The sequence below is a fragment of the Salvelinus namaycush genome, chromosome 18, assembly GCF_016432855.1.
Source record: "Salvelinus namaycush isolate Seneca chromosome 18, SaNama_1.0, whole genome shotgun sequence".
Lineage (NCBI taxonomy): Eukaryota > Metazoa > Chordata > Actinopteri > Salmoniformes > Salmonidae > Salvelinus > Salvelinus namaycush.
Window position 1 is genome coordinate 44,343,917 of NC_052324.1, and position 15,257 is coordinate 44,359,173.

The window sequence follows — 15,257 nt, forward strand, 5'->3', positions numbered from 1 at the left end:
TCAATCTTATCTACACCCTTGAAACACATTCATATAATGTGAGTGTACCCTGTAAGGTTGAATGGGTTGTTCCTCCCGAGTCCCTAGTTTCATCACTTGAATTCTGTTCTGTGAGATTCCTTCATCTGTTGCTGAATAAGACCTCCCTAACGTCATTTTCTTACCATAGTAAATCTGTCATATTACTTATATTAAAGAACCGACATAGTCTTTGCCCACAACGAGTCCATGACTGTGGAATCTGATTTGTTGGATGGAGAAAAGAAGACAAACACTCATCCTCCTCAGCAAAGAACTTTTTTATTTACCGTTGAAAGGAACTTGGTAGAATATTACAGCAGAACTCACGAGGTAAACAGCTGCCATTTCATGTAACACAATACAGGAATAAGGTTGTAGTTAAAACTCATGTGTATATATAATATTTTTTTTTATATCAGTAGAAAAAAAACTATTGCTCCCAGATGTTGTTTGTATGACACATTCTGTCATGCTATGCTGAAGGGTAAAAGTAAAGCCAATAGGAGAAGGTTTACACACACACAGAGGGAAATGTGAATGTGAAATCTGAATAAGGTTAAAAATGCCATTACTTTTTGTATGTATGTTGACCAGAATTAAACTTTTGATCCTTTGATTGTTGTCAAAAAATGTTTTATAAATACCAACATACAGCAATCAGAAAAATGCTAAATAAAAGAGCAGGCATGATAAATAAAAAGTATAGACCAACCACTGAAATAAGAAGCCTGGATGGTATTCAGTCATGTCTTATTGTCAACTGAAAGAGAACCAACTTGAGAGAAAATGTAAAAGTGATGGATTGAGAGAAGGGGGGCAAAGGGGCTTGATGGATATTCTTTCTGTCCGATGGACAGGAAGTGAGAGGACAGATTTGAGACAGACTACTTGAATGGGACTGGATCTAAGTGTATTGTGTACAATTAAAAAAAAAAAAAAAAAAAAGTATGTGTTTGTTAATGTTATCACTTCCATATCGTTTTCTATGCTCTTCATTTTTCATTCAGGGAATAAAATAAAACGTTAGAAATCTCCCCGGATGATTGCATCCAAGCTTTAGTGTTTTAAATAGCTTATACCAGTTCAGTTTAGGCAGCAATACTCAATACATTTTACATATCATCTAATAGACATATTTCTATATATTTATTTTGAAAAATAATTTAAGACAGGAATTAAGCCTAGTCTTGGACTAAAAATCTATTTCAATGGAGATTCTGCATTGAGCATAGTTTTCAGTCCAGGACTAGGTTCAATCTGTGTCCGGGAAACCACCCCTAGAAACAAAGACCAGTGCCAGTCATCCTAGCTTAAGCAATCTTCATTCGGAGTCACCTAGATCTAACAGGTTGCTGGATTTGACATTCAAGACTCCCATCCTTGTGGTTGACAATACAGGGCAGACACAGGTCTCGTCCTAGTAAAATGTCCATAGATAGATCATGTTCATCCCTACAGGCACACAGGCCAAAAGACAGAACCATAGACTGTATGGAAAGATCATAGAACCAGTATGACAACCATCTACTATGGGAGCTGAGCAGCATTAGTCTAAATGAGGGTGAGGGAATCCCCTGCTTTTCAATTCATGACGCACTGCATGCAGCCACGTGTGGTCACGACGACTACCCAACCAACCAATGGGTCTGTTTCCTTTTTTCCCTGTTACTAGGGCCTGTGTGTCACTGATGCTGGTCTGGTGGTTGGTAAGACTGAACAAACAGATCTGAGACCAGGCAATTTTTTCTCTGTTCTGTCTATACCCAATTCTGTGTCCTACTTAGAACAATGATTCAGCTTATTCCAAAACAATACAGTTGTTCTCTGACTGTAAAAACCACTTAAGACAGAACACACAGCAATGTATTAGATAAGCTGAGTTTCACATCTCTTTGCTCAGAAACACCACATTTTCACTTTTTTTTTGGTTATTATATACAGCACATAGTTCTGGTCCAAGTTGTTTAGAGTTAAAAATAGATATTCTACCGGTAAAAGAGACCAGTGGCCTAATGTCACGTTCTGAAACATTGTGAGACTGGATTTGCTGGGCTAACAACATGAGTGGGGTTACTTTTTACATGGACAATCTTTATTTTTTTTTAATCAAAGGAAAATCTCATATGATCCAACTATTAATAGCTAGCACAAATGACCTGGTACCACCAGGGCAGTTTAAAACCCTGATGATAAATGAGTTCACTGAGGTGTGCAATTGTTTTTGATTGATTGACTTTAACAATTTGTTTATGACTGTGATCTTTTAAATGTTATGTATATGTTATTGTATCTTTTTTTTTTTCTTCATCTTGTAGTTTTATCTATTATTTTATGTCCTCGGGGCACCATTGAAAATGAGACCCTGGTCGCAAATTGGGCTCCTCTGATTAAATAAAACTTAATTTAAAAAAACATGGACCTAACCTTTATAACGCATTTATCTTATATAGACAGTATTTCCAGGTCAAATATACTTTTTGTACTCCACTGTTTTTTTTTTTTAGCATTTAGGTTCGATTCATACGTCATGCACAAAATAGGTCTTCTATTCAAGCTTTGCGTCACGTTGTCAGACAGCTTGATCAGATTGCACAGCCGGCTTGATCAGTCGTCGTCCACCTCGTCTCCCTCCGACTCTTCTCCTCCTGCAACTCCTCCTCCTGGTCTCCTTTCAAACATTTTATCCTTCGGTCTCTCCTGTATCTCTTTCATCTCGTCGGCATAACGGGAGAATGCGCCTCCAAACTTGCCCCACGCTTTGAACGGGATAGTGATAGAGTTTCTATAGCTGGGTTTGACTTCGCTCACCCTCATGAAAACTCCGTATTTGTTGGACCCGACGTCGAAGAAGAACCGTTTGGAGTCCACCATGATAGAGGTGCCCTCCGGAAGCTCGCTGTAGCCCCCTGCTCCTCCGCCACCGGCGAGTTCCTCGTCATCTCCTCCGTAGTCGTCTATATGTTTGGCTAGGGCGTCACGGAACTCTATTAACCCTTGGGCCGGGAGGGCGATGGTTTGTCCGGACTGCATGCCACCAGGGACTCCGCCACTTCCTACTCCGAACCCAGGGCCTCGGTTGAGGGTCTGCCTGATGCGGAGGAACCTCCCCCGCTGGTTCTCTTTCAGATCGAGGTAGTATTTTCGGTTCTCTCGAACCAGGAACTCACTTTTCAAGGCCCGCCTAGGCCCACTGTCATCCCCGCCGGATGACTGAGCGATCTGCTCAGGGCTACTAGGCCCAAGTTGGGCGTAGTGCTCTATAAAATCCCCCAGGTAGTCACGGAACTCGGCGGCAACTGACATGGAAAGGGTCAGACGACTTTTCGAGCCCCCGGCGCCGACCTCGGCGATTTTGATGAACCTGCCCTTCGCATTCTGCTTTACATCCAGGTAGAAGCGTTTGTTCTGGATGTCCAGTCGCTTTGAGGCCAGCTCCTGGGTCTCCTGGTCCCGCTGGTAGTGCTGAAACCCGCCGCCTCCACCCCCTACGCCACCACTGCTGCCACCGCGCTCACTCCCACTGTCCCCGTCGGCCATCTTCGCCACCAGCAGCCAGATTCTCTCCTTCCTAGGTTCTGCTCCCCGCCCCCCGCGTGCTTAACCAATTCGCAGAGTAACATACCGTTCAATACTGCGTTCTGATAGGCCAATCGCCTGCCAATTACAACAGCAGACCGCAAACTGTTGATTTTCTACTGGTAGATTCCTCTTGTCAGTCAATAAATGGTGCTCTCCTAATTCGATGAAATCAACGATTTCCCCCGATTATTTATCGTAATCGGTTTACTTTTCTAATGCATTGAAAACCTCGTCGTCTTAAAATGACTTGAAACGAATAGATACTCAGGCAAACTAGTAAAATACTGCTGAGTATTTTAAATTCATTGTGCACTAGCTAATTAGTTACCCATTGATTTTGTAGACCAATTGTGATGAAAATAAATATTTTAGGACATCCAATCAGTTTGCAACTGCATCAATCATTATCAAAGACGAGTGCTTTGAGTATTTCTGAATATGTAATATCCAGATGTGCGCATGCACGTAATATATTTCAGCATTTTATTAGTCAATCACGTGAATAATATTGAGAATCAATACAAGTACATTTTGAGTGGCAATATCTAGCTCAGCAGTCCAGCCTACTTGGTCTCGTGCGCAAAGGACATGCCGAAGTTGCGGTGGGGGATGGGTAAAATGTGTACAAGCAGCGTTGTGATTGGGCAGAAAAAAGATTCAAAGAAACAACACGAATTCCCATTGGTCAATGTCCACTCGCGAGGAGTCCCGGGCATAGCTTTTACGAGCCTGAAGGGCTTTATTGTTTCTCTTCGTCTTCAACAGAAATTGTTTCCGAGCTCCTCAGTTCCACAACCAAATAACAATACGCTGAAATGGTAACGTTATGTGGTTATTCTTTGTAGTGATCCTTTTAATAACGACTGCTTTGTATATCATTTGTTGTAATTGCATTACCGGCTACTGCTGCTTCAAATTACCTAAAAATAAATGCCAAGCTAGCGTTAGCCAGCTACAGTAAGCTAACAAGTTTGCATTACTAACCGATATTTACTTAGAGATATTCAGGTTACTTTTTAACATACTTGTGAAACTTTTAGCTTTATTTGTTCGGTAATTGCTGGTATTGTTAATTCATGTTAGAAATATATCTTACTTTGGCTATTTTTGCGTTCATATTATTTGGTTGAACGGCTATTAGGCTACCAACGTTAGCTAATTTAGCTAGCTAGATACCCTAACGTTAGCTAGCTGACAATTTGTTTTCAAGTACGGTCGGGTTGTCCCGCGGCTGCTGTTATCTACAAAATCAAATGTTAATATTGCCATCTGTCGGAAGTTGTCTCGCTACTAATTCTTTCTTTTAGGTTTGATCAATTTCAGGAAGTGGCAAATGCATTGGGTTTATCAATCCCTCGACATGACTACTTTATTACAATAGTGTGAATGTTGGTAAAAATGTGTGTTAGCCACGCACCTAGTTACCACCTCAACTGTGCTAAAGCATGCTTCAGTGCCTTTTCATAGCAACGTTTTGATTCCAGCTGCTGGTTAGTAACTGGCGGGAAACCGTATGCCCACAAGAACAGGGTGATTCAGCTGGAATGCTAGCTAACAATCCTCATAAATAGCTATTTTAATATGGACCTGTTAATCAATCTGAAGTGTTGTCTTTATTTTGAGTGACAGCCATTGGTGCGTTATGACCCAAAATTGTCAACACGTTTCTGTACAATAATAAAATATTACTTTTATTTATGGAGCACATTTATTATAGGGGATGCATTTCAATGTAATCCACAATTAAAATAAAGGTGAGAGAAACATTAAGTTTCCTATTTGATAGATTCAATTAGTAAAATAAGTACCTGAGACTAGCAAAACATCGTGTGTATGAGAGCACTTGCGTTTTACTGTAACTGCTAGCAAGTGTTGGTTTGTGACCAGCGCGGTATTTCAGGAGTTTTAGCAGGTGTTATTTAAAGACATTTTGGGAAACAGTGCTCGCATGCAAATTACATTATTTCTCTTTTACTCAAGTCCCATTTTACTTATTCTTTTTATAATATTCGGTGTTTTGCTCCCTATATTCCAGGCTGGCGGTAAGGCAGGAAAAGACAGTGGTAAGGCCAAGGCGAAAGCTGTGTCACGCTCCCAGAGAGCTGGACTGCAGGTAAGATTGAATACCTCTACAGAGATCCTGATGCAGTTCACCTTGCATGCCATTCATTATTTTCAAAGCAAGAGTAGCAACGCTTTCTGCGTGTTTCCAGCATTTACAGTAAAGTTTCAATGTTCATGTGTACTCCATTTGCTAGAAGCCATTCATCCCATTGTCGCCTAACCTCACATCTGTTTTGTTCCTGCCAGTTCCCAGTGGGGCGTATCCACAGGCACTTAAAGACCCGTACTACCAGCCACGGGCGTGTAGGAGCCACAGCGGCTGTATATAGTGCTGCCATCCTTGAGTATCTCACCGCTGAGGTGAGACACAAACAAGTTCCGAACTGTCATTGGTTTGAATGGTATCAGGGATAAAACAATATATATTTGTAAAAAATCTTGTTTTCTTTTGAATTTAGCAACATGACTTGGTACACATTCAGTGCCTTTGGAAAGTATTCAGACCCCTTGACTGTTTCCCCATTTTGTTATTTTTTTTGCCTTATTCTAAAATTGCCCCCCCCCCCAACTTAAAAAAAAGTTTACGTTTCTGCAAATGTATATTTAAAAAAAATAATAGGTGAAATATCACATTTACGTAAGTATTCAGACCCTTTACTCAGTATTTTGTTGAAGCAGCTTTGGCAGCAATTACAGCATTGAGTCTAATTAGGTATGATGCTACAAGCTTGGCACACCTGTATTTGGGGGAGTTTCTCTCATTTTACTCTGCAGATCCTCTCAAGCTCTGTCAGGTTGGATGGGGAGCATTGCTGCACAGCTATTTTCATGTCTCTAGAGATGTTCGATCAGGTTCAAGATTGGCTCTGGCTGGGCCACTCAAGGACATTCAGCGACTTGTCCCAAAGCCACTCCTGCGTTGTCTTGGCTGTATGCTTGCTTAGGGTCATTGTCCTGTTGGAAGGTGAACCTTCGCCCTAGCCGTAGGTCCTGAGCGCTCTGGAGCAGGTTTTCATCAAGGATCTTTCTGTACTTTGCTCCGTTCATCTTTCCCTCAACCCTGACTAGTCTGCCAGTCCCTGCTGCTGCGTAACATCCCCGCAGCATGATGCTGTCACCACCACGCTTCACTGTAGGGATGGTGCAAGGTTTCCTCCAGATGTGACACTTGGCATTCAGGCCAAAGAGTTCAATCTTGGTTTCATCAGACCAGAGAATCTTGTTTCTCATGGTCTGAGAGCCTTTAGGTGCCTTTTGGCAAACTCCAAGCGGGCTGTTGTGACTTTTTAATGAGGGCTCCTGAGTGGCGCAGCAGTCTTTAAGGCACTGCATCTCGGTGCTAGAGGCGTCACTAAAGACTGGTTCGATTCCAGGCTGTATCACAAACGGCCTACCCCGGCCCCTGCGCACAATTTGCTCGTAATTGTAAATAAGATTTTGTTCTTAACTGACTTACCTAGTTAAATAAATATACTTGGTGAGTTTGGTCTGGCCACTCTACCATAAAGGCCTAATTGGTGGAGTGCTGCAGAGATGGTTGTCCTTCTGGAAGTTTCTCCCATCTCCGCAGAGGAGCTCTGTCAGTGACCATCGGGTTCTTGGTCACCTCCCTGGCCCTTTTCCCCCGATTGTTCAGTTTGGACATATGGCCAGCTCTAGACCCTTAGTGGTTCCAAACTTTTTCCATTTAAAAAAAATGGATGCCACTGTTCTTGGGGACCTTCAATGCTTCACATTTTTTGGTACCCTTCCCCAGGTCTGTGCTTAGACACAATCTTGTCTCGGAGCTCTACGGACAATTCCTTTGACCTCATGGCTTGGTTCTTGCTCTGACATGCACTGTCAACTGTGGGATCTTTTTAAATAGATAGATGTGTGCCTTTCCAAATCGTTTCCAATTAATTTACTACAGGTGGACTCTAATCAAGTTGTAGAAACATCTCAAGGATGATCAATGGAAGCAGGATGCACCTGAGCTCAATTTTGAGTTTCATAAAGGGGCTGAATACTTATGTAAATAAGGAATTTCTGTTTATTTTAATACATTTGCTGAAATTCCAAAACCTGTTCGCTTTGTCATTATGGGGTTTTGTGTGTATATTGCTGAGTATTTGTATTTAATCCATTTTAGAATAAGGCTAACAATGTGTTTAGTCAAGGGGTCTGAATAGTTTCTGAAGGCGTGTGTGTGTATATATATATATATATATATATATATACACACCTACTCATTCAAGGGTTTTTATAAAAATGTTGCTATTTTCTACATTGTAGAATAATAGTGAAGACAAACAATGAAATCATTTAGTAAACCCCACCCCCCAAAAAAGCTAGTTGTACACTCTTGGCATTCGCTCAACCAGCTTCATGAGGAATGCTTTTCCAACAGTCTTGGAACTGAATTGGGTTGAGGTTGGGTGATTGTGGAGGCCAGGTCATCAGATACAGCACTCCATCACTCTCCTTGGTCAAATAGCCCTTATACCACCACCTCAATGCTTCATGGTGGAAACCACACAATCTGTGAGTCCATTAACCTACTCTGATTCTCACAAAGATACGGCGGTTGGAACCAAAAATCACTTTCGGACTCATCAGACCAAAGGACAGATTACCACTGGTCTAATGTCCATTGCCTGTGTTTCTTGGCCCAAGGAAGTCTCTTATTATTGGTGGAAGCTGTCATTTCTCTTTGCTTATTTGGGCTGTTTTTGCCATAATATGGACTTGGTCTTTTACCAAATAGCCCTATCTTCTGTATACCCCGCTACCTTGTCACAACACAACTGATTGGCTCAAATGCATTAATTTGTGAAATTTCTTTCCCTCTTAACTTTCAACAAGGCACACCTGTTCATTGAAATGCTTTCCAGGTGACTACCCCATGAAGCTGGTCGATAGAATGCTAAGTGTGTGCAAAGCTGTCATCGGGGCAAAGGGTGGCTACTTTGAAGAATATAAAATGTATTTCGAGTTTAACTCTATTTTTAAATTTTTGGTTACTATGTGATTCCATATGTTATATTTCATAGTTCTGATGTAGAACATACCTACTCATTCAAGGGTTTCTTTATTTTTAGTATCTGAACTTTTGACTGCTACTGTTTGGACACCCCTTCAAATTTCTGGATTTGGCTATGGCTGACGGTGTATAAAATCAAGCACACAGCCATGCGATCTCCATAGACAAACATTGGCAGTAGAATGGTCTTACTGAAGAGCTCAGTGACTTTCAATGTGGCACGGTCATAGGATGCCACCTTAGCAACAAGTCAGTTCAAATTTCTGCCCTGCTAGAGCTGCCCCGGACAACTAAGTGTTGTGAAGTGGAAACGTCTAGGAGAAAAAACTGCTCAGCCACGAAGTGGTAGGCCACAATTCACTGAACAGGACCACCAAGTGCTGAAGCGCGTAGCACGTAAAAATCATCTGTCCTCTGTATCACTCACCAGAGTTCCTAATTGCCTTGAAGCAATGTTGGCATAACTGGTGTAAAGCCCGCCGGCATTGGACTCTGGGGCAGTAGAAACACGCTCTCCGGAGTGCTGAATCACGCTTCTCCGACGGGACAACTCGGGGTTTGGTGGAGGAATAATGATCTGGGTCTTTTTCTTTCTTCTGGTTCGTGCTTGACCTCTTAGTTCCTGTGGAGGCAAATCTGAACACTACAGCATACAATTACATTCTAGACGATTCTGTGCTTCCAACTTTGGCAACAGTTTGTGGAGGGCCTTTTCCTGTTTCAGCATTACAATGCCCCTGTGTACAAAGCGAGGTCTGTGCTGAAATGTTTTGTTGAGATCGGTGTGGAAGAACTTGACTGGCCTGCACAGAGCCCTGACCTCAACCCCATCTAACACATTTCGGAGGAATTGGAACACCGACTGCCAGCCAGGCCTAACATCAGTGCCTGACCTCACTAATGCTCTTGTGGCTGAATGGCAGCAAGTCCCCACAGCAATGTTCATCATCTAGTGGAAAGCCTTCCCAGAAGAGTGGAGGCTGTTATAGCAACAAAGGGGGGACCAATTCCATATTAATGACCAAGATTTTGGAATGAGATGTTCGATGAGCAGGTGTCATGCAGTGTATTTGGAGTACTTTGTAGGTAGAGAACATTGAACAAAACAAAGCTGTCAATAATACAATTTTGACAAATGCAGATTATAGCTCCCAAGCTCTCGATTTCAGTTGATCACAGATACATGTTTTTGTTTCGAGTGGAGTTATATACATTATCGTATCCTGATTGGCTGACTTGTTTCCAGGTACTAGAGTTGGCGGGTAACGCCTCTAAAGATCTGAAGGTGAAGCGTATCACTCCCCGCCACTTGCAGCTCGCTATCCGTGGAGACGAGGAGTTGGACTCCCTCATCAAGGCCACCATAGCTGGAGGCGGTGGGTTCAGAAAGAACACTGTTATTAAATTACTTGCATGCGCGAGCCCCAACACAACTCACGCATATTTGCCTGTATTTATTTGAATCAACACTTGATGTACATGCATGAACAACATCCCTTCTCCATTTATCTTTAACATACTCTCACTTGTGTTCCTATCTAACCACTGGTGCTTCTGTTTCCAGGTGTGATCCCCCACATCCACAAGTCCCTTATCGGGAAGAAGGGCCAGCAGAAGACTGCATAGAGTAGACAGACGCCATTTTGTTGATCGGAACTGTGGAGGCGTGTGTTCGGACTGGACTCTGTTCGACGACGTGTGTTCGGACTCTAACCTGACCAACAGGACTTCACATTGATCCTTTTTATATTACTATTAGCTAACGATGAGTGATTGGTAGTTTTTTTTCCGTTAGTGTAATATTTCCCATAATTAGAGAAGGATAAAATATGTATGTTATTTTTGGACAGGGGAAATCATACTTTTTTCAGTTGACTTGTTTGATTGGCAGGGCTTCAAATGTTTTGTACTGAAAAATGGAATTGTTAAAACCCATTTTTTTATAAAAACAAAGCTGTCGTTTGTGGTTATTAACAAATTTTCATCGTTACTTTCCGTCTGTACCATATTGGTTTATAAGAGAAAATATTTGTCATGCACAGTGCCTTTGAAGTATTCAACCCCTTGACTTACTCCACTTTTTTTTATCAGCCTGATTTCAGAATGGTTTAAATATTTCTCAACATGCAAATACCTCATAGCTACAAAATGAAAACATGTTATTTTAAGTTTTAGCAACACTGAAAATGAAATGGATCTCATTTACTGAAATCAATACTTTGCAGAAGCGCCTTTGGTAGTTATTACAGCATTCAGTCGTCGGGAATGTCTGTCAAATTTGCACATCTGGACCCCCCCCCCCCCCCCCAACGCTCTTAAATTATACTGACCAGAAATATATACAACATGTAAAGTGTTGGTACCATGTTTCATGAGCTGAAATAAAAAATCCCAGAAATGTCCAATTTTCACACAGCTTATTATTCTCACATTTTGTGTGCAAATTTGTTAACATCTCAAGTGAGCGTTTCTCCTTCGTCAAAAATAATCCAGTCACACGACGTGTGTGGCATATCAAGAAGCTGGTTAAACAGCGTGATCATTACACTGGTGCACCTTGTGCTGGGGACAAAAGGCCACTTTAAAGTGTGCCATTTTGTCACAATGCCACAGATCTCAAGTTGAGAGGGAGCGCGCAATTGGCATGCTGACTGCAGGAATGTCCACCAGAGCTGTTGGCGGAGAATTGAATTGAATTTTTTCTACCATAAGCTGCCTCCGATGTCGTTTAAAAGAATTTGTCAGTACGTCCAACCGGCCGCAGACCACATGTAACCACACCAGCCCAGGATATCCACATGCGGGATCGCCTGAGGAGTATTTCTGTAAAGTCCGTCATTCTGATTGGCTGAGTCTGGCTGCCAAGTTGGTAGACCTATGCCATCCCAGGTACAGCCATGGCTGCACCCCTGCCCAGTCGGGATATCCATAGATTAAGGCCTAATTAATTTTTTTCAATTGACCGATTTCCTTATTTTAATTGTAATTCAGTAAAATCTTATAAATTTGTTGCATGTTGCGTTTATATTTTTGTTCAGTATAGACTGCTGTTCACCGCTGCTCCCAAAACGTCCAAGTCTTTCCTCAGATTTGAAATGGGATTCAAGTCTGGGCTTTGGTTGGGCCACTCGAGGACTTTCACATACTTGTTCTAAAACCGTTCCAACGTTGCTTTGGCTGTATGCTTGGGGTCATTGTCCTATTAGAACATTGATCTTCGGCCCAGTCTAAGGTAGTCTGCACTGGAGCAGGTTCTCATCAAGGATTTGGCTCCATTCATTGTTCCCTCTGTCTTTACCAGTCTCTGCCTCTGAAAAGCATCCCCATGGCATAATGCTGCCGCTACCAGGCTTCACGGTAGGTATGGTGTTTAGATGGGTGATGAGCGGTGCTTTGTTTTCTTCAGACAGCACTTTGCATTCAGGCCAAAGAGTAACAAAAATATGTCATCAGATCATCAAATCTTTTGCCTTATGATCTGTCTTGCATGTGGCTTTTTGCTAACTGTAGGCGTGCAGTCATCCTTTTTTCTCAGGAGTGGCCACTCCCATAAAGCCCAGATTGGTGAAGTGCTGTAGAGACTGTTTTTCTGGAAGGTTTTTCCACTTCAGCCAAGGAACTCTGTAGTTCTGTCAGAGTGGTCATTGGGTTCTTGGTCACCTGCCCTTAGCCGGTTGCTCAGTTTGGTCGGACAGCCAGCTCTAGGCAGATTCTAAGGCAGTTCCATATTATTTCAATTTCACAATGATTGAGACCGCTGTGTTTTTGGAAACTTCATAGTATAGTTTCTGCTCTGACATGCACTTTTTCATTAGTATCATGGCGTTCACAAATTTTGTTTGTGCATGCCGCCACCTACTGTGCGGTAGTGTCTGGTCAAACGTTACATTTTTTAAATATCAAAATAAAAAAGGAACGGGGAAAAGGAATAAACTGCACCACCAACTATCCCTCCACCTGTATACCACTATTACATACCACCAACTAACCTTACACCTGTATATACCACTATTACATACCACCAACTAACCTTACACCTGTATATACCACTATTACATACCACCAACTAACCTTACACCTGTATATACCACTATTACATACCACCAACTTACCTTGCACCTATATACCACTATTACATACCACCAACTAACCTTACACCTATATACCACTATTACATACCACCAACTAACCTTGCACCTATATACCACTATTACATACCACCAACTAACCTTACACCTGTATATACCACTATTACATACCACCAACTAACCTTACACCTATATACCACTATTACATACCACCAACTTACCTTGCACCTATATACCACTATTACATACCACCAACTAACCTTACACCTATATACCACTATTACATACCACCAACTAACCTTGCACCTATATACCACTATTACATACCACCAACTAACCTTACACCTGTATATACCACTATTACATACCACCAACTAACCTTACACCTATATACCACTATTACATACCACCAACTAACCTTACACCTGTATATACCACTATTACATACCACCAACTAACCTTACACCTATATACCACTATTACATACCACCAACTAACCTTGCACCTATATACCACTATTACATACCACCAACTAACCTTGCACCTATATACCACTATTACATACCACCAACTAACCTTGCACCTATATACCACTATTACATACCACCAACTTACCTTGCACCTATATACCACTATTACATACCACCAACTAACCTTGCACCTATATACCACTATTACATACCACCAACTAACCTTGCACCTATATACCACTATTACATACCACCAACTTACCTTGCACCTATATACCACTATTACATACCACCAACTAACCTTGCACCTATATACCACTATTACATACCACCAACTAACCTTGCACCTATATACCACTATTACATACCACCAACTAACCTTACACCTGTATATACCACTATTACATACCACCAACTAACCCTTCACCTACAGTATGTACCACTATTACATACCACCAACTAACCCTTCACCTACAGTATGTACCACTATTACATACCACCAACTAACCCTTCACCTACAGTATGTACCACTATTACATACCACCAACTAACCCTTCACCTATATACCACTATTTCATAAAAATGTAAATCACCATTCTACTTCTTTGACCCTAACTGATCCTACACCAGGCCAACGGTGACCTGGGAGGACGTGACTCTTTAAACACACCTTGTAACTCTTCTGCAGTAAGACGTCTTACACCAATGTACTCTGCAGCTGCCACCATAACATCTATTTTCTGTGATTTACGATCCATTTCTGTGATACAGTTGATTGCCATGGCAATGAATGCTAAGAAGCAAATCTTACTGAAGTACAAATGTATATCACTCTGTATTGGCCTAGGCCTACTACTGCTCATCATCCTCTACTCTCTTCACCGCCTGGTATGGCAACTGCTCAGCATCTGACTGTAAGGCGCTACAGAGGGTAGTGGGTACAGCTCTGTACATCACCAGGGCCAAGCTTCCTGGCATTCAGGACCTCTATACCAGGCGGTGTCAGAGGAAGTCCCAAAAAATTGTCAGACTCCAGTCACCCAAGTAATAGATTGTTCTCTTTGCTACCACACGGAAAGCGGTACCGGAGCGCCAAGTCTTGGACCAAAAGGCTCCTTCACAGCTTCTACCCCCAAGCCATAAGACTGCTGAACAATTAATCAAATGGCCACCCAAACTATTTGCATTGACCCCCCCCCCCCCCCCCTGCTGCTACTCGCTGTTTATTATCTATGCATAGTCACTTTACAAATTACCTCGCCTAACCTGTACCCCCGCACATTGACTTGGTACCGGTACCCCCTGTACATAGCCTTGTTATTGTTATGTGATTTTCTTCTGTGACTTAATTTAAAAAAAAATGTTTTACTTCAGTTTATTTAGTAAATATTCTATTTCTTCAACTGCATTGTTGGTTAGTGTCTTAATGACCGTTCCACAGGTGCATGTTCATTAATTGTTTATAGTTCATTGAACAAGCATGGGAAACAGTGTTTAAACCCTTTACAATGAAGATCTGTGAAGTTATTTGGATTTTTACAAATTATCTTTGAAAGACAGGTTCCTTCTTTTTTGAAATTGTTGCACGTTAGTTATATTTTTGTTCAGTGTATATACGCAAACCATTAGCATGCAGGATGCCTTTATTCTGGTGACATGATCATCGATGCTTGGCTGCAGTTTGACAAATAAAAATGATCTCATTATTTTGTCCATAATAATCTCATCATGTAGACTATAGGCCTACCTGAACTGTAGCTATGAGCTGTTAGCGATAGCGCACGTGCCAATACCACAGTGGACACACTCGCTATTTAACAAAATATTTTTGGTGAGAAAACCATCAGTAGAAATGAAAATGTGATGGAAACACATTGTATTTTGTATTTTTTATTGGGTGCGTGGGAATTTAACCGCAAAAGGTATTTTTATGTGCTCTACGTCATCACGCACAGCCTTTTATCCGCAGAAGGTATTTTTATGTGCTCTACGTCATCACGCACAGCCTTTTAA

The 15,257-nt window shown here is 41.6% G+C and overlaps 2 protein-coding genes across 2 annotated transcripts; one reads left to right on the forward strand and one right to left on the reverse strand.

Moving 5' to 3' along the window:
- Positions 1 to 283: 283 nt before the first annotated feature.
- Positions 284 to 3,584, reverse strand: LOC120063481 (transcriptional activator protein Pur-beta-like). The gene has a single exon (XM_039013864.1). The coding sequence runs from the start codon at positions 3,556 to 3,558 to the stop codon at positions 2,626 to 2,628; it is 933 nt and encodes a 310-aa protein (XP_038869792.1). The 5' UTR covers positions 3,559 to 3,584; the 3' UTR covers positions 284 to 2,625.
- Positions 3,585 to 4,289: 705 nt separating this feature from the next.
- LOC120063482 (histone H2A.V) lies at positions 4,290 to 10,639 on the forward strand. The gene is made up of 5 exons (XM_039013865.1): positions 4,290 to 4,418; positions 5,636 to 5,713; positions 5,911 to 6,024; positions 9,933 to 10,062; positions 10,251 to 10,639. Exons 1-5 carry the CDS (start codon positions 4,416 to 4,418, stop codon positions 10,310 to 10,312), a joined length of 387 nt encoding a protein of 128 aa, XP_038869793.1. The 5' UTR covers positions 4,290 to 4,415; the 3' UTR covers positions 10,313 to 10,639.
- Positions 10,640 to 15,257: the final 4,618 nt, after the last annotated feature.

What these genes read in the sequence shown, in the direction of transcription:
- LOC120063482 (XM_039013865.1), top strand. An exon ending in TTGAGTATCTCACCGCTGAG is followed by an intron (nt 6,025 to 9,932) that starts GTGAGACACAAA and finishes ACTTGTTTCCAG; the next exon opens with GTACTAGAGTTGGCGGGTAA. An exon ending in GGCCACCATAGCTGGAGGCG is followed by an intron (nt 10,063 to 10,250) that starts GTGGGTTCAGAA and finishes TTCTGTTTCCAG; the next exon opens with GTGTGATCCCCCACATCCAC.
- LOC120063481 (XM_039013864.1), bottom strand. Translation starts at nt 3,558, where the DNA reads ATGGCCGACGGGGACAGTGGGAGTGAGCGCGGTGGCAGCAGTGGTGGC.